Consider the following 20283-nt stretch of genomic DNA (forward strand, 5'->3'; position numbering starts at 1 on the left):
AACGTGATTGGTGGGTCTTACCTTTATTGTTTACACCGTGGAGTGTTTTAGTGAGCGATAGAAAAATCAAAGTAACCACATTACTCAATTTTCTCGTACGGGAAGGAAACTGAGACCAGACTCTTACTGTATATCTCCTACCAGAAATGGCAGCAAAATATAAAAATAAATCGAAGAATCTGTCCTTAAAGACTCACCAGCAATATTGACATTTACCGTTTGCTGGATACTTTAATCCCCCTGTGCTTTGCTGTTACTATCACTGAAGTTTGTTGTTACCCCCTCAGGCTGTGTGAGTTTGGGCTGTTAAGACAACGGTCATTAGAGAATTCTTTGGGTTGGTCAATCCAATCCTGTCAATCAATCTCGTCCCATATAATTAATTAGGTAATTGATTATGTGTCAAACAAAAAAAGCCTGTTCAAATTTTTATTCTACACATCTCGACCTCAGAATAGATTTTTGGTTGGAATGTGGAAAAGGGACATGCACGCTGAGTGAAAACATGAATAACTTGCATGTAAGGCCCGCCTGTTACGCTTGCTTGAGGGCGTCGCACTTTATTGGAGTGTCCAACCAGGGTGTGTGTGTGTGTGTGTGTGTGTGTGTGTGGGGGGTAATCTGTAATGTGGGCGTGTTTAAGATGGGTGAATCCAAAATGAAGCTGTTAGCTGTCCTTTTAGTCGTGACCTCATGTCATGCCAGTCGATGAATCAATAAAATATTGACCTGTTTGCTCCGCCCATTAGATTAAACTCTAAGCCCCTCCCTCTTCATGTTACAGGACAATCTGACAGGACTCTTTGTATCCCATGAGATTTAACGTAATCTTGTCTCCTTTTTTTAGGATTTGTCCTACTTGCATAAACATTAACAGCCGGAGTCCAATCAAAACGCTCTGAAAACAAACACAGCAGTAGCGAGTCAGCGAGTCCTCCATCCCACGTTGCCATCCGCTCCTAAACTTTCACAGCTTCCCAGTAAGTGCGGTGAGTAAATGGCGCCTTCGGGAGACATTTTTTTTAAGTTCTCTCCGCGGGTTTACCAGTCGAGCGGCTGCCTGACTGCCTGACTGCCAGGTTTAGCCGCCCCCAGGGAGCGATAGTGCAGGTCGACTCTCACAGCAACTCAGCGGCGTCTGCACGCCTCGTCAAGTCTGTACCACAGCCTGACCGGAGAAAGACAAGAAAGTGGATGAACTGGGACATCCTGTTTATGATCACACCTGGAGCCAGACGTTTTTGCTGGAGTGTAACAATGCGTACAAGTGTCAACACAGTTGCACACATACACTACTTGCTTGTTAATCTGGACGATTAAATACTATGTCCACTAGGGGGCAATGTGGAGATCAAAGCAAATTACATGCATCCGTAAACATCCATCCTACATAAGATCCAATAAGGCGTGTCAAAACATTTATGCTTTCAAAGCCTTTTGGTGCTTGGTAATCGAATGGATACAGCCATTGTTTCCATATAAATCAAAATCACTAGTTTGCTCAGTAACTGCACAGTTTTGATTGATGTAAATATAACTTGATAAATTCCATTTTTCATGAGAAACCTCATTAAGATTCCTGCCTCGCTCCCTTTTCCACAGAAAGTTAAACATTGACAGTAGCCAGATGTTTTCATGCCAGCGTAAGTGCACTATGCTCCTGTTACTCAATAAGAACAGAAAGGAGGCGTGTTTGTTGTTTCTGTATCTGTAACTTACTCACTCAGAAACACAAATGTTAAGGGGTTACGACTAAAAGATCGAATCTGGCTAAAGTCATTCAAAATGAGCAATAAGGTTGCGATGTATTATGATGTGAAAGTTGCCATCTTCAAAAAGTTGCTAAAATGCCAAAAGAAACAAACCAAGACTGCCCTGGAAAGCTTTGTGTTTTCACTCAGTGTACACGATGGCGATGCAGCAAGTTGATTTATGTTTTTTCTTGCAAATGAAAGCATGGAAAAGATCTGAAAACTAATGAAAACAGGAGCAACCCCAACTCCCCTTTAATTTTTGTTTTTCCTTGTTGTCGCACCCTAACAGGTAAATGTAATAAAGCAATCAGCAGAGCCAGGGGGCGTCAGTCAGTGTGATGAGGTGGTTCGCCCCGCAGTTAAATCTGATTATAGTTATATTTATTTGACAACCACGAGATGCAAGAGTGTAATTGGTTAAATAGCCAAGCTGAGAGTGGAATCATATGTGCCTGTGCCAACACAAAAATGGGAGAAGCAAACAAACCCAAAGTGAACTCTGGCTGCCTTGGAAGCACTTGACCGGTGGAACAGAAGAGTGTGTGTGTCAGACAGACTGCTGAATCCTGCTCCGACTTTTAATCACAATACCAACAACATCAGAACTGAGAGCTAATCGAGGATCCGAGGCCGCCGGGCGCCAGCGGCTCTGAGCACCATCTGTGACTTTGGCCAGGCGCTTCCCGTTTGCCTGGCGTGAGCGCGTGGGATTGCAAGCGGCACGGCTGCAGCAGACACTTCCAGGCAACGTCTCTCCATCGGTGCCAGCCAACGAACGGCTTCACTCCTTCCTCCTTCCAAAAAAAGTGCAGAGGAGAGGAGGAGCGGGCACGGCTTCTGGTTCTAAGAGGGAGCTCTGCGGAGATGAGAGAGGCTCTCAATTTACGGCGGCATCTGCTCTGTCAGATAGCATCATCCAGCCTCAGCCTGCAATCCCTCTGTCTCATTCGAGTGAGAAAAAAAAGATCAGGAAAGTTTGGCTGCTCCTGCACCAATTATCAGAGGCTCTCGCTTTCCATTTGGCGACCACAGGAGGAAGATTCTGGCACAATCTGCACACCAAATAAAATGCGTAACACGAGCAATAGCCATTACAATTACACAAATAACAGACAGTCTCAACTCATCATTCAAAATAACTTTATTAACGAGGGCAGCTGGAGCCAGGAAGATCTACCTCATTTAAATAACCATATCATAGCCATATCTAGACAAAAAGCACATTGTCATGCAAGTGAGTAAATGTGTTGCACTTTAATAAAATTTTCATGCTGATGAATTCATATAATAAGTTTTCTTGTAGGTTTTGCCTTACAAACCTTCCTCATATCAGTATTGAGACATTTCTCACAAACCCAGAGGATCCTGTTTTTATTCACTAAGGAAACTGACTCATTCAGCTCCAGCACACGCACGACTGTGATATCAGATTGCAACATTTGACTTCTGTTAGTTGGTGACCAGCTGGCTTTTGATTGCTGATCTTTAACAATGCAGCAGACTGCAGTGCCATTGGAGATGTCACAGTCACGTTTATATGTGAAATTATCCAAACACACAGCAGATGAGGGGAATTTTCCGGTGTGACGCCAGTGGCCAAGCTGTTATCGTGCAAGTATGTGTGTGTGTGTGCGTGTGTGTTTGCGAGGTAGCAGACACGCTGTCATTTGGCTGATTACTTTCAGGTGCTTACCATGAGAGAGCCCGGCGCACCGCGGAAACGAGCGGCCGTTAATGCATCTCAGCAGCAGCCCGGTGTCCACTCCAGCACCTCCGCTTGCCAAAGGTTTCTGTCTGCAAAACAAACACGGCGTCTGCTGCGGGCGCGAGCGGTGCCTTTAATAAACCCCATGGCTTCACACTGCATGTGAACAGACAGCGAACAAAGGGGTGAAGAAGAGGGGGTCGGGATTCACTGTCAGGCCCCCATATGTTGAAACAAGCAGTGGGGGACAAATTCATTAGCAACCCTGTAATCTGAATCCTCAAACACTGTTAATGAGGTGCTGCCGTGTTATACAGTAGTGCTAATAGAAAATGTGTTCTCACAGGAGGACACGCTGACAGATCAGCACAACTTAATTATGTCTAATGCATGAAAAATGACATTTGCATGTTGGCCAACGTGTGTGACCATGATATTCCTGATATGAAGGTCAGCGTGTTGGCCATAAGCATACATGGAGGGTTGTCAAAGCCCTCAGGCTCACAAACTGCACCAGACAGACAAATATTATGACAGGAAGAGCCATTCTATTTATGGGTGGTAAGAGTGATTTAATGCACCACTAGTAAGTGCGAGGTTGGAATTTGCAAGTTGTGCCTCCACCAATATTTCTAGGCCGCTAATGAGGCGCTGTGATGGCACGTTTTTGTACGAAAGCAGCTTTTTTTCGGGCACATTATTTTTGGATGCATCACGGTTTCCGTATTTCCGCTGCGTAAGCCAGCTTGGCAGAAACGTAGTCAAAGCAGCTGCTTCCTGCCCTGCAGCGTCTCACACAGTTTTGCAGCCACAACAACAGACTGCAGTGCCGTTCGGAAATTAAACAAGTGAGGAGGTTTTTGGTGTTGGAACGTATCGGTCCCGGCTCTTATGTCTCCACAAAGGCAAAATGCTGAAATATGGCGCTGTACGCCGCAATAAACGAGGTCATGTAGCAGTGAGGACGGCGCAGACTAAAGCCTGAGTACTTACTGTCTCCACTAGGTGGCACTGTCGGGGTCAAAACTGAATGAGAACTTCATTGATCGCAATCTCACACTATTAAAACACGTTTCTGCTTTTTAACTCAACCGACGGCCATTTTTCTGAAGGACATTAGTCGAAGTGAAGTCCGACCCCGTCTGCTCTCGACACTTCTTAGGTGGGAATTAATTAAAGACAGACAAAGGAAGTGGAGACTCATTACGCTGAATAGGCATGGCTTTGAAGGTGACTGCGCTTTTGACATTAGCATCACCTTTAAATCACTCATTAAATGCACCTCCATCACTCTTGGAACAGATTCATTTATTTGCCATTAACAAAATATGCCAAAACACTCTCTACTCCCCGTCCGCAGACCCTGGATAAGACGTTATTAATGCATTGGTATCCAAAAGCCGCAGTGGTTCCACTCTGGCTGCCAGTTAATGGCAGGTAATTAGCTTCAGCTTCAGTCCCAGGTGTATGTAATATATTCCCTGATTAGACAGCTCCACAAGTGAGACGCACCTAATGAATCTGGAAAATATGCACAAAAAATACAAATACAATTATGATTACTGTTGTTGTCGTTGTTTGCTACAATTGACGGTTTAATTTTACTGATGGCATGAAGATAATTGAAGAACCGGGAGGGGAAATACGCATACAGGGAAGCTGAATTAATGTCAATACAGGTACACAAAGAATTTCCGCCATTTCAAAAACATTGACTCTTTTTTCTTATGATTTTATGGTTTTATTGTGTTTTGTTTGACCTGTCGAAAGTCATTCAGAGAGGTCATTGGATCGACTTACCCCAGTTTGTAACCGGTTTGTTGAACCTTCTGCTGCCTTCAACCGTGGCGGCACGCTCGGTTACGCTTCTGCGATTCCTGCCGCGTCGCAGAAAGCAGCTCCGAGTCCAAATAGAGCTGTAGGGAGGAAAACACAGAGAGAGAGAGAGAGAGAGACGGGGAGGGGGGGGAGACAATCCCGGAGCTTAAAGAACAAAAGAAGAGGCTGAGTTCGAGCGAGACGAAGGGAGTCGGCGAGATTAGAGCCGTCAATCCATGCACATCTCTAACCTGGCGAGGCCTCCTTGTGGGATCAACCGCAAAGTTGGAATAGAGGCGAAGGAACTTTTCTCGTCCGGCCGTGCTCGCCACCCCACGCACTTCCCTCTCTCTCTCTCTCTCTCTCTCTCTCTCTCTCTCTCTCTCTCTCTCTCTCTCTCTCTCTCTCTCTCTCTCTCTCTCTGCAGCACCAGCGGGTAAGGTTGAGGGAGATCTAGGTGCGGGTGAGAGCCTTGGTGGGTGGAACCACTGGAGAACTTTCCCTGAACTCTCGCCGGCTTTGTGTCTCCCGCTTTCATCTCAGGTCAGTGTCAGTGGAGGGTTTACCTCATTAAAAGCAGTTTGCAGATGAAACAGGGACCCTCGGCGTTGAACGCTACAGGCCGGACTGCCGGTGCTGTCCCGGGAATAAGCCCACACCTTGGGGCAAAGCCTTCCTTTGTACTAAATATGGGTCATTTATTCCTCGGATTCTGTAACCCCGCCGTCACTACTTGATTAATTAACTTGTAAGTGGGAGAATTGGACGCCGCGTAAAAATTCCCAGGAACAAAAACCAATCGCACTAGGAGGGAGAGAAGGCCAGAAAATATCTAATTCCGTGTTTTATTCTTCATAATTGAAAAGCCGCCGTGAGGGAACAGACTGAGGAGCTCTATTATGATTCTGTAGCTTTGCAGATAGAGCAGCAAGTCATGCTGGGAGATATAATAACTCACCCGGGCCTTGATGAATAGGAGAGCGTACCTAGACGGCATGTTTGAATCAGACAGATAAAGACGCCGTCAGGAAACAAAGGCACTGACAAAACTGACAAGTCACATTTGCTTCGTTCTGATGCACCACCAGAAATCTGACAGTTATTGAAATGACTTGCTTTCATAGAAAACCCTGTGTTTTCCAACTTGTGCGTTGTGTGGTTATTGTCAATCACACATCTCACTATTGTTGTGCAAGCCTGGTTTCGAGATAACAAATACACCCCAAGCTGGCCAGATAATAAAAGCGTCGCACAAAGGTGGTAGACACAATGGCAAAACAAATGACTATTACAGACGCTGCTTTATCTGCCTGGCTGGACACTTTTTTGCGATGCGGCTGACAGGTAAGTGTTGATGATGATGCTGATTTTCACTCAAATTATCATCTCCCATCCGTTTGTCCGCTTTGTTGCTTCGCCCAGGAGCAAATTTGCCCTTGCATTTGGCAATTTTCGAGCGATTCTTAGCTCCACAATAGACTCCGAAATTTATGTCAGCGGGCAGACAATGACGAGTGAGCGTTGATGAAAATGTGTTTCTACAGATGGCACCATCATTGTGTGAGTAATTCTATTCGCTGAGGATCAATGGAACGCTCTTAAAGTTAATTAAGGTGCAAAAGTTTGACACTTTGCAAAAACATTTTCAACTTGTTTCTACCTTCAAATGGAAATCCATGCGAGTTGAGCAGAGCTTCAGGCGTAGGTTAGGTGGTTGTGGGTGATGCAACTCCCATGCCATCAGGCGTTAGAATCCATATAACGTAGAGGTCAGAGGTCAAATATGGACACACAGACACACACTGAGATGTACCGTTGCTGTGATGAGATACAGAGAGCAGGGTGGAGGCAGCCTGGAAGTTTAGTTTTTTTTTCAAATCTCCAAGCGGGATAAATCTCTCCTGCCTCCTTTGTCTTATCCGCCTGTAATCCGACGCTGCACTGCGAGGGATGTTTCACTGAGCTCAAGGGAACGCGGGAAACAGGCGCGATCCATCTTGGTGCTAATTAGAGACGTCTCGAGTTTTATTGGTGCGAGAGGGACCGGATGCTGTTTATAACGCGGGGCTCTCATCTGCGCACGCACCGAGGCATCTATGCCTCATCAAAATTCAAGATATCCAAATATAGTGCCGACACCCTTAGGCCCATCTTAATGGCAGTAATGGATGCAACAGTAATGCATCACTGTAGCACCTATAATAACAGTCAAAAATGTCCTCTGGGTATTTCAGCTTTTACACAGCAGTTACAAATCTGTGTGGTCTGACTGAGAAATTTTGGCATCGGTGTGATGAATGTGTCTCAGGCACAATTAGCTCCAGCACCTGTTGATCAAGTAGACTAACAACAGCCAGTATAACAGATAGAAGTGGCCCATATCTGTTCTGCACCTTTGTTCAATAATTCTTATCTTCTTTTCCATACTGACATGTGAAAAAGAGTGAGAAAATCAGTAGCATCCTATATTTGAATTGTATAACTCACACTCAAAAATCACATAATGAAGATCATATTCAAAACTGTCACCATTGATTACAATGTGTAATGTGTGTGTGTGAGCTTATTCCAGTGCACTGTTTTGTCAGATGGAATTCTGTTATTGCTTAATCACCTATACCTTAATTTGATAGAATCACTAATAACTTTATTTCAAAAATGCATAACGAAAACAGACATCTATATAATATCCATTTGTGCTTAAAATGAGTGAACAGATTGAACTGCACAGCATATGCCCCCCCCCCCCCCCCCCCCCCCCCACACACACACACACACACACACACACACACACACACACCTGATTTTTCTTTCAGTTACAGCATCCTACTCTGACACAAAGTTGACACCTCTGTGTACCAATCCTTTAACCCAGAAGAATTGACTAAAATAAGGTTGTTTGTGAATGTGAACATGTGAAATTGCCCTCTTGACTCTCTGACTCATCGTCTCATCTTCATCATCTCATCTTGCAGAGCCATAAAGCACTAAAGTTCTGCTAAAACAACATGTTTGTAGATATACACTATGTATATGTGTATGCAGATGCAATATCTGTATGTTCTTCACTGTGATTAGAGGAGACAGATACATAGATAGAAAAACATAGATTAGAAAGTGAGTATCTAAAGGAAAATGTCCATACATCTTCTGCTTGTTTGCATTCTGCTCCGAACTTGAGACAAGAGTAAGTCAGTTGTCATCCATGTGTCCATCAGTATGTAGGGAGAGTCGAGACTTTAGGAGATTTTGATTCAGAGCAGCAAGAAGATGATAAAGATTTAACATGGAGAGTTATAAAAAAGCCATATTTATGTCCACAGAAACACATGAATAATGTGCAGCCGCTGAACATCTTTTGTCATTTGATTGGCTTGTGAATGCATCAGAGGATTTGCTCAATCTGGGCGCACAAAAATAGAACGTTCATTAGCTGCACATCACACATATTGGAATGTCATGCAGACTTCTGCACTGCGAAAGGGGAACAAATTAAGGACCAAACCAGAAATCTGTGCAAATGACGGTTTTCCCTCTGCGTCGTGTTGAATGTGGGAATGCGGGATTGCTCCGTATGAGCATCTCTTTCTCGACGTTCCTCTCTGCACATGTAAATCTGACAAGCCCTGCTGTTGTGCAGAACAATTAAATGAAACTAAAGAACAAAGCTGTTGATAGCATCAACGCTTTGCAGGGAGTGTTTGTAATGAAATTTCTTTTCCCACAGAATCGATGAGCTGCATTCCCTTGGTAGTGTGTTTAATTACAAAACCCTCATTAGATTATGAAACTATACAGCATATGGCGAGAGAGGAAGATTCCTTTGATGTGCTGGCATAATGACTGCAGAGAGAGAATTGTATTTACTGCAGTAGGACGTCTTGGAAAATCACAGGAAGCCGTGGAAGCAAAGTGCTCCGAATTTGCATCTCTGCACCCCCTGGAATTCTCCGTTACTGAGATTCCAGTGTCCCCGTTGAGTCAGATTCCAACCAGGGGGAGTCCGGAATTGACCGGGGCCGGCCAATGTCAAGGCCCTTTTAATTTTGCGTAAAATGTGTTGTGTTTTCAAAAGACGCCTTCGGGAAATGGAGGATCAAGCGGAGGATGCTGCACGGCAGACAGAGACGCGCTCGAGGCGGAATTCAAACGAGTGTTCTTATGCAACACATTTCACACTCTCTGCTCCTTGGCGAGGGATCGCAGGCCAGAAAACAGAGTCATCCACTGTAACTGTGTTTGACAGCTTGGAGACAAGCAACATTGTCTGCAGCAAGGAGAGGAGGGGATATATGTCACAAATGTCACAAAATAAAAACCCAATGTCCAGGCCAACATGAAGAAGTTGAGCTATTCTCTCTCCCAGGCCTCTGCAGTCCAATATCCTCCCCTGGCTGCACCATCGCCTCTGTTGTGGAAATATGTTTTTTTGAGGGGGGGCAGGGCGGGGGGAAGGGGGCGTGATTTCCCGACAGGCAAGCGTTTAAAAAATCATGATGTGTCAGCAATGCAACAGAAAGTGTGGAAAACTCTCGGCAGCAATCTGGACCGCGTTTTTTTTTTCTCTCACAAACTGTGAGTCGAGATCCAAATTGACTTATGGGCTTGTTGCTGGCGGGGTCCCTTTATGACAAAGATATGAAAGTTTTTAATAAGCCCGTTTCCCAGAGCAAGGGAAGTGAATTTCTCACTGGGGTCTTCAGCGAAAAAACATTTAAGAACCTCTCGTCTCAACAACAGAATTATGAGCAATATTGGCAAATTTGAAGTTGATACCGTGTCATAAACCATCTTCTCTTACTGGAAGATGTTGACAGCGCTATAAAGTCTCTAACTTCACAGCCGGGATGTGGTAAAGGTCTGATCTTGTGTGAAAGTCAGCAGCAACTGTCAGTTAACAAACATACTGAAAATCTCACCAGCTGCATTAGAAGTTTACATGTCTGTGAAGTAGCTCCAAAGTCAGAAAAAGTGCATTTTACTTGAATTTGAATTTGAAAGTTCAATGGATTACATGAAGCTTGACAGGCAGTCTTACGCCTGAAATGACTGATTTTGGGGTCTGAAGATCTATTTTGGGTCGGATCCAGCTGTCGGTGGATCTGCTTCAATTTGGGTCCAAAACCCATGAAGAGCATAAAGCAGGACACTGAAATATGTTACATTTCTGTGGGGATAGAAATGTGATGGAGTAACTTCAGTCATCCACATAGAAAGAGACTTTGGATCAAACTATGAGTCAAACCAACAAAATGAAGTTGATATTGGAACCCTTGAGGTATTTGAATGCACCTTAAGTAATATTTAAAGCTGATTAAACTGTTGTCAGAAACATACGTTATTTGTATTTTTGAGAAAATCAACAGTCACAGATAATAGACAGAGAGAAAGACAACACACCTTCAGTTACACAACCATAGTTTATTACTGATGTCATCACTTACACAGACAAAGGAAGTGTCAGCGATACCTACTGAAAGGCGATCAGCAAATCATACATCAGCAACCAGATGAAAGATTTCATAATCCAGACACTCTGCATACAGCCTACGTCAGTTTTGCGCCGGATATTCATATATCTGATTCAGAAAGGTATTTTTTTTTTATAAGTTATATGTTATATTATTCCACCACTTCATTCTCTTTGGGTTTATTGCTGAACTCATATTTGTGGCTGTGAGTGTAAATGTGGCCGATGGTTGAGGGAGCAGTTCAGCAGTCCTCCAATGTAAATAATTTCTCGCCCTCGCTGTGCTTATTGTATTTTTGATACCGGGTTTAAAACTGAATTAGGTTTCTTTTCCACCTCTATTTTTCTGGTATACTTTTATTAAACTGAAATTTCCTTTGTGCATTATGACACACAGCGTGAGTGACACATTTCTGATGCAATATGATTACTTTTTTTCTCAGAGAAAACCACATTGAATATCTGCTGCTCGGGCCGCACGTTTTCTCCAGTTCATTTACATTTTAACCCGCCCAACCCACGCTCTGTTTTTCATGATGAAACTCACAACCAACTCATAGAAACACAATCACATTTCCCCGTATTCGAGTATTTGCAACCCCGCTCTTGGCCTCGCTCGGCGGCTCGGCTTGCGGCGCACGATGCAGTAGAGAGACAAATCCCCTGTAAAGGACGTATTACTCTATAAATTAACACATAGGCAAGTTCACCATTGTTTTCCACTACAAGCAGTACAATGAAGAAGAATAAAAGGAGATCCTGTTGTGCGGGGATGCTTAATCACGTGTAGTCTTTCCAAAAGGAGTCCTGAATGATCAATAGGTTTGATAGAATCTGCTCTTCTTCTGGGCGCCCGTAGTTATCGACACAGGTTCAAGTAGAGTCATTCAGAGTTTCCCCAGGTTTAATTGCAATCCAGAAGAAAGAAGTCTGTATTTACACAAAGGTCCTTTCGCTTCACTCTCTTCTCTCCTTTCATGGTTATCAAATAGCACAAACGTGGATCCACCTGCAACAGAGAAAATGTAGTTTAAATCAGAAATCTTGGCCGATAAAGTGTTTGAAGAGACGTCATTTACACAGTGAGAGATTTCTATACGAACGCCACCAATGGAGATTAAAACCTCTCATCTATCTTCAAAATGTCTCTGTTCTGTCCATTGTGAGTCACAGGCTGACTCACATATTGGGTTTCTGTAGTCACAGGAACTAATCCCACGGGGAGGAGCTCCTTGCACAGTTTAAGTTAAAATAGAGAGTGTATTTTAAAAGTTCCCTATCATGATGATGATGCACTCGTACACCAGAGACGAGCAGAGGAGTAACTGCGGTAGACGACGACCCACTTTTTAATGTTGCCGTCTGAGCCAACCGCGCGCTTTTGTTTTTGCTCCAGCTCCCAAGAGGAAAACTTGCAGAAATAAGTGTTGTCGACAAGCCGGGTGGGGGCTGGTTTGTGATATCTTTTCATTTAAGTGTTCAAGAAAGAGCTGGATGAAGCAGGATATAATGATAAATGTTGACTTGGGTTTGACTGATAATACTTTGCCACCAACGCTACTGTAACTAAAATCAAATTAGTTTTATATATTGGCCATTTTCCTGCCGAAATACAACAAAATCTACAGTGGTGTCTCTGTCGTGTCCAAGCGACTCCTACTTGTCTACGTTACTGTCTTGAGGAGAACTGGGTCATTCTGAATTGGTGAGAAACAGAGGGAGAGAGAAATGAAAGTGATACATAAAGGATCAACACATTGAAATCAGAGCAAATGGGTCCGACACAGGAGAATAGATGGAGGTCTGTGCTCCGGCCTGCAGAGTCTGAGGTTCTCGCTCCCTTCGTTTGATGGTGTCAAATATTCTGAAGACCTCCATCCTCCTTGAGATTAAATTGCCTGTCATGAAGCCAAACACTCCCAGCTGACTGGCAGCTCCTCCTCTCCACCAACTGTACATGCTGGGAAAAAAAGAGGGGGGCTGAAGCGTGACTCTTGAGGAACGCGCATAACAACCTCCATAACGACGGCGGGTATCGACCGCTGCCATCCGTCAACCCAACTCGGTTTTGATGAACTGAGGGAAACCGCCGCCACCGCCGCCGAACTTGTAAGGCTCCATTATGGATGCTGAACTTTTGATAAGAAGCAGACAGCTTTGACAGCCCGGTTAGATTAATTCACAAATAGGCGGTTTGACACAGAACAGGCAAGAGTGTTACGTAAAATCATCAGTTAAAGAGACAAAACCAAAGCAAAAGAATCCAACAACCCTCAGAACAACACTTGAAGAAGAAACCCAGCGTAATTACACGCTAAGAGTTTCCATAAATTTCGGTAGTGGCGGCATTTGCATACGTTCAAACAGAGAAAAGTGGCCGTCTTTGTGCGAGAGGCCATAAATTCTTCCTCTTACGCAGTCATTTACATTCCACGCTGTCACCGTGATTAATGTGGGACTAATTTGAGAGTAATTCCACGTTGAAAAGACAAAGCGGCGAGCTGCTTTTTTGTCAGTGGAGAGGAAACGTCCTCAGAGATAGATCTGTCCCCGCGTCTCCCTTCTGGAGGATGGGGGGAGGAGGAGGAGGAGGAGGAGGAGGAGGAATCATTAACGGCATTTTTGGAGGGTCTGTCTCCAACCGTGATGGAAAATACTGAAGAAGAACACAAACTCTTTTACTTTCATTTAACCAGAGTCTGACAAGTGCTAATTTAACTGGTAAAGGATTAATTTCCATTTTCCCAAAGTAAGGTTGGCTGAAAGATTTAACACAGCAGGTGCAGGGGCCGGTGTTTGTGTAATTCAGCCGTGTAATTGGCATGCCGCAGTGTCCTCCTCAGCAATATGTTTTGTGCTGTATCTACCACTGCTGCTGGTTTCATGCCACTGCTATTTTTAAGAGCTGTGCCAGGGGAGATTTCTGCGTAAATTCCGCCTGTTATTATCAACGGAAAACAGGAATCAGCCAGAGATTTCACCACCCGCCATTTGCACAATTTCACAATCACATTAAGTTGGGTGGGTTCTCGTTGGGGGCTTGTTGTTGCCTCAGGAGAAGTTACCAATCGAAACCGGAGTGTTTTGATGCTTTGTGTTCAATTAAATGGCTGTGCAGGTACGTAGAAGAACATAAGCGTAAGAGAGAAAGTGTGCCCAGCATTTATAGGGTCGGTTTGCGTTGTTATGGCAGCAGGACCTGCTTCCAGGGCGAACACATACGTTGTATTACAGGTGAGTAGATTGAGAAGACACTGACAGCAGAGTCGGTATCTTCTGGGGGGGGTTATCAAAGAAAAACAACCTGAAATTGCCTTTTTTCACTCAGTGTGCGCATTGGAGCTGGAGCAATCTAATGTTTGCCTATGAAAGTATTGCAAACACACAAAAATAAGAGCCGTATGATAATAAGAACATAGAAATCTGTATATGTCTTATTTAGGTCTTGCAATCGTGCAAAGACATCAAACTCCCCTCGTGTTCTGTTTCAATATTTGCTTATTTGCCATCCACAGGACTTGAATGCAGTCCCATAAATCTTTTTGTTATGAAGCATCACAGGCTGTTTACTGACATCACCTCATGGGGACGTCTGCGTTCTGACATCTTGAAAGAAAGAATTCAAACTGTTCCCTCTCGCTGGCATTTAGGGCCTGGCGACATGCACACAGAGAGCGCCTCTTCATCAGCAGCAGACTGAACTTACAAACCCATCTCATCTGCGGGATCGCACCCCTCCCCCCCGGTCTTTGCTGCGCCCTGAGCTTTGTTTTATCCAATCGCTCCTTTACCTTTGCTTCCACCTTTAACTCTCGGAGCGACGTTGCATTTTAACTTATGCGTTCGTGACACGGAGGCGCTAGAGGTCGAGGTAGCCGCGGGTTTGTGGGAGTTCACGCCGCACTGTAGTCCCAAAGCTTAGTCAGAGGTGAAGAAGAGAGTGTGAAACTTGTTTTTCTTGTCTTCCGAGTTCAAAGGTGTGAGAGGCAAATCCACTGGGTAATGCTGAGGCGTTGAGTAGGTTGTGTCTCTGTGGATTGTTCCATTGTTTTCACTCCTCTCCTCTCACTCTTTATTGCGTAATTAAACAAGCAGAAATAATAGATTGTGCAGCTTTGTGATGTTTGAATCTAAAGTTAAACACAACAGGAACACAACAAACACACATCACAGTGATAATGTGATGTTGGGATTCAAATAAAAACACCACTGATCACAATTAATAAATAACAGAATGCAGAGTACAATAATTCCACACATATTACATTGAGGTGTGTTTATTACCTGGACTCCCATGTGAAGCATCTGCTGTTACCAAAGCTGGTCTCTGTCTGCTGAAATCTTTCCAGTGGGCCACGTTAGAGGACACAACAAGAAGAAGAAGAAGAAGAACAGCTTTGTTAAGGTGAAAGCAGATATGATCAGATTCAGTTTATCAATAATCAATACAATATCACACATTAATTTGGTTTGATTTGGGGATTTTTGTTGTGATCCGTACAAGGGGAACTATCAGATATGTAAGAAGCGCCATTTTATTGGTTTATAAGAAGTTTATTTGCTTAGTTCCTCAAATTTTGGTTTGTTAGATTTTCCAGAATGTCAAGATGGAGTTTTTCACTAAATACTAAAAAATACCTCCTCCCAAAACATTAGAGAGGCAAGTTCAGTGAGCAACTTTAAGCATCAAATCAAAACGTATTTCACTTTTGCTTTTAACTTTTTTCATCCTTTTGAGTTTTTTTATTCTCGCTTTATATGCTTTTATCTTTTCTACTGAAATTTCCCCTTGAGTCCCTAAAGTTAGAAATCTTGTCACTGTATATGTTTTTAATCTGCTTGTTTTAACTAATATAGTACATTTATGACAGTTGCATATAAAATATCCAATTCCACGATAAACATTTAATATAACATAACTATACTCTTACCTCTGATGGTGACATATTAAGTTAACACATTTATAAAACAACAGCAAATGCTAATAAGAGCACTTTGTCCTTAAAGCAAATCCTACCAAAATCGGATTATTCCCCAAATCTTTTCCAGACATAATCAGCCTTTTGGGGTTTTGTGTCAAATCCCCGGGCCGCTAAATATATATCCCATTTTGAGGTCCCGACAATTCCCTGAATCAATAACCCCAGGCTCCAGGCTCCAGCCTCCAGGCTCCAGGCAGGTGTGGTGCGGGTAGTTTAAATAATTAAGTACGTGGATAGAGGCAGAACAGAAGTCTACGGCTCGTCATAACACAGCAAAGGATACGAGCATCACGTTACAACCTTAAAAGCAAGTAATTGGAGTGAGTAATTGGCCAGTTTGGGTGCTCAAAGTGGCCTGAAAGTGCTAAGGAGACATGGCAGCCCATTGATTAAAGGCCCCTGGGGACCCGGGCAGTGGCTGCAAACATTAGAGCAGACGACTGTAACAGAAGCCACGGCATGTCGTCCTTGAAGAGCCGGAGTGTGTAAGGTCAGGCGCAACAGGTCCGACCATCATTCATCGGTTGGCGAGTCGTACCTTAGTCGTTTTGATCTTGTTCCCCGTGGCACAGCTCCATCCTTTCAGGTCAGGAAGAACTTTGCACTCCTCCCCGTCGAGGCACGGGTGCATCTGACACCACCACTTCTGCTCCACGATCGAGGCTGGCGGAGGCACAGAGGTCAAAGGGCAAATTATAACTCTCGGGCTTTGCCACACATGTACCTTTGCTCTTTTTTTTCTCTCCCTGATTTAAGGATGTAAGAGACGGCACCTCAATTACCATCATATCATCATACATCACATCATATCCACCGTCTCTAACCTTTTTCATGGTGTCTTCCCGTGAGGACAGGACAAGACTCATAGCTCATAGCTCATACACTCACAGCTTTACTGTCTGCTCCCTAAGATGATGCAACAGCACCTTTCAAGGGCAGAAAAATAAATATTATTCCCCTGTTAGGTCCTACCTTGACTTGTGGCTTATGATCATTATCAAAAACATACATGACTTTTCCATAACCCTTGGGGATAATTCACCATTTTCAGCTTAGTCAGTAAATTCATGAGCAGAGAAACGCTGCACAGCATAAATCCAATACAGCCAATGGACAAATTAAAGAAAATCATGATATTAACATTTTGTCAAGCAGCAAAAGCGAAATATTGAAAATACTTTTCTTAATAAGATTCCTAAAACCCATTTGGGAACTATTCCAATGTAAAATATATAATTTACAGGATGAGAAAATTAAAGAATGTAGGACCAAAGTAGAAAAATCCCATTACATGAGAATGTGTTTAAATATCATACATCAGCTACATACCAGCCTTTTTCTCTCATGCTAAAGTACAAAGTACAAATTCACACACTATGCATGAGATCCAGATGAGAACTGATCAAAACTGTGACTCAACCCAGCTTTTAATGAAACATCACGTGATGGAAAATAATCGAGGAACTCGAGCGGCGTTATCATCACAGTTTCCTTCAAGAAAGAGAGAGTATTAAGCCCCTACTACGCCACTGTGCAAGGCATCGTTTAAATGTGGCATATTACACAGAGCATTATCTACATTCCACCAGCATTAGTGTTCTCTGTAATGAAAAGGAGGGTTATTATGAGCCACATATAATGCCACGGCTTCAGTAGAGTACATCACACGGAATGGATACTTTACGACATGAGGGAATCAATTTGGATCACGTCGCTCTGGTGATAGCGGCGGCGTGGTGTAAAAAGTGCACCAGGTCAACAGCGAGCAGATGGAGGTTGTGTAACGACGACTATTAAAACGCGACAAAGGTTTCTGCTGAAATGAAAATGGGGGTATTGATAACCAAACATACATAAAAATGCATGAGGTGCGTTTCAGTGAACGCTAATGATGCTTTAAAAACACTGAGGAAGGAGATGAAGAAGGGCTGCATCAGCTACATCATGTCTGACTCATGGGTAGGACCTGATGAAGATGGCCTGGGAGCCATATTCATTACCCTCCTACATGGTGGAGGAGGCTTTAGGACCACTCTGTTGCCCCACATCCGCAACACTGCGGCCAGTGCTGAGGCTGGAGACGGACGGGCAGCCACACCAGGAGGCCGCACATCTGCAAAAGGTGATTTCACAGCTAAACTTCTGAGCTAAATTAGGAAGTACTTTACCCAGAACTGTCAGGAGTCGTTCACTGAATTTCCTTGCTCAAATTCCCAGCATGTTTCGACACATCCAACCAAGTGGCGTCCAGGTGATTAGGTACAGTCGTGCAATCAGCCACTTGACTACAGCCTTAAAAAAGACCAACATTTGGGCCCAATTGGCACCTCAGTGTATCAAACCTCTATAAAGTCACTTTGAAGCACATTTTTCAGAACCTTGCGAAAAAATCATTTTCTGTGACTTCATCCTGTACATTACTAATTCAAATGTATTCAGGTTTTCTCAGATGTCTGGAGGCCCATTTATCTTCATATAAAGAGGAGATTGTCTCACACAGAGAGTGGAACTAAAGCTAATCCCTGGTTGCAGAAGAAAGAATAATTAAAAGGTTAAGTCCTGATCATTTTTTTCTGGATCACCCGTGGAGCTTTAAACCGCAGCCAGTGGCTCACTGCTCTAATTTGCAGAAAATGTCAATACTAAAATGTCATGGAATAGGTCAAACACGACTGGGTCCAGACTATAGCCAGAAAGACTCACCTTTCAGAACGAAGTGAAGTGGCCATTTCTGCCAAGTCGGTGAGGTCGGACACATTAGCATGCTAAGAGACGTTCAGGGTCATTGACTTTACAGCCTTCAGCAGTCATTCAGAGGTGATTAAGAGAAATCCTTCAGCTTCAGCTCTTTGTCAAGACCACACAAAAAACCCACTGCTTGCAAGAGCTTGTTTAAAGTACTTCAGGTGCTAGTTCATGTATTGTATATCCATTTATGTGGTGGAAAAACTCACAAATCCAGTCTGATCCAGATCTAGTCTGGATAATATGTGCAGCAATGATGAATTTACTGTAATAAAAAACTGCTATTTCTAATTTCACTTCTCCCACTTCTACTGCTAATGCTGAAAAACGTATTCTACTAAAACGTCTGCACCAATTAATGCTACTATTCCTCATATGCTTATGCCACTACAAGTATAAAACAATTCATGGCATCTTTAAAACTACAGTAAGCTACTGAACAACGGTACACCATGATAAACTTATTAGGTCGTCCTTAATATTGTTTATAACCGATATATCCTAAAATTCCTCAATGCTGCAGGTACAATAACCAATGATCCCATCTGCTCCCCTAACCCTATTTTAAAGATGAATATTAAACACCAGGTCTTCCCCAAAAACCATGTTTTTGTTGTAAAACTGAGTTCGCTCTGAGTGCCAATGCCAAGCTAAATAAACAGCATGTAACTCTGAGTGGCTGTTTTTGTGACATTTGCAATCACAAATATAATCCATTAGATTTATCAGGATCAAAAATCTAATCTGATTGCTTTCAGTGCTTGTTTACATCCATAATCCACAGTGACAGTTTTAAAGGAAAGCTCATTCAAATTTCAACAGAAACCAAATGCTGCCATCACCTCGCCATGCCAAATGATGTTTGTGATGATGTTGTGTTGACGTTTAATCATTTTAAATAACCAGGTCGCACAACTGTTTTACTACGTCTCCCCTGACAGTGTAGAAGCACTTCCACTTAAGCAAGGTATATGGGTGTGTGTGTTTGTGTGTGTGTGTGTGTGTGTGTGTGTGTGTGTGTGTGTGTGTGTGTGTGTGTGTGTGTGTGGTTGGAGACTTTGATGATCTCAGCAAAACCAATTCCTTAAGATTTGTGGAAAGGAGTATCAGCAAAAAGAAATGACACATGGGGATGATAGCGCATGAAATATTCAGCTGGAACGTACCATCTACGCACGATGGGGCGGCTCTGGTGGTACCGGCCACTTGCCCAGGAAAGCAGGAGCACTTCACAGTTTGTGACCTCTCCTCGATTTTGTTCTTATTGCAGCAGCGATGCAGGGCCACGACCTCGCAGGTTCCCGTCCGGACCTGGTGCGCTGTCAGACAGAGGGAAAGATCAGTGAGGGGGCGGGGGGGTTTTGTAACATGCACCCATGCAAGTCCAGTGACGGTCATTAACCCCATCCACACAGACACGCTTGGCACACACTGCAGGCCTTGGATTGAATCCCTTAAGAATTTCCCTCTCAGGCCTCAGCTGCCTGCTCTGTATCTCTGTCATCTGTCTCAATAATGGACAAAATTACTACAGGAAGCAGACTTCCAACTCTCTTTAAGGGGCCCTGTTATCATATAAGGTTCATTCTTCCTCTCTGTTTATACCAAATTTTAAAGTTAGACGTTTATTTATTGTCTCATATAGATATTTAGGTATACTATGCTTATATTTGGTAAAATATTCAGACCACATGTAAATCCCCGTCAAAAAGAAATTAGGTTTTCAGAAGAATCTAAAATAAAGTTTGTATGCATGCACAAAATAAGTTTGCAAATTCGGGAACCACTAAAGAGTTTAAGAGGTACGAC

At 43.4% G+C, this 20283-nt stretch overlaps 1 protein-coding gene across 1 annotated transcript in view; it reads right to left on the reverse strand.

The window, feature by feature from the left end:
* Nucleotides 1-10702: 10702 nt before the first annotated feature.
* Nucleotides 10703-20283, reverse strand: part of LOC143002493 (chemokine-like protein TAFA-2) — a 41019-nt gene continuing 31438 nt past the window's right edge. Inside the window, exons 3-6 of the mRNA XM_076152627.1 lie at nt 19641-19793; nt 16268-16392; nt 15032-15088; nt 10703-11756 (exon numbers count right to left, since the gene is read on the reverse strand). Coding sequence (XP_076008742.1) covers nt 15059-15088; nt 16268-16392; nt 19641-19793 — 308 coding nt within the window. The 3' untranslated portion in view covers nt 10703-11756; nt 15032-15058. The remainder of the gene's footprint in view (nt 11757-15031; nt 15089-16267; nt 16393-19640; nt 19794-20283) is intronic.

The sequence above is a fragment of the Genypterus blacodes genome, unplaced genomic scaffold, assembly GCF_046128005.1.
Source record: "Genypterus blacodes isolate CSIRO-AG114 ecotype Tasmania unplaced genomic scaffold, CSIRO-AGI_Gbla_v1 ptg000007l_1, whole genome shotgun sequence".
Classification (NCBI taxonomy): domain Eukaryota; kingdom Metazoa; phylum Chordata; class Actinopteri; order Ophidiiformes; family Ophidiidae; genus Genypterus; species Genypterus blacodes.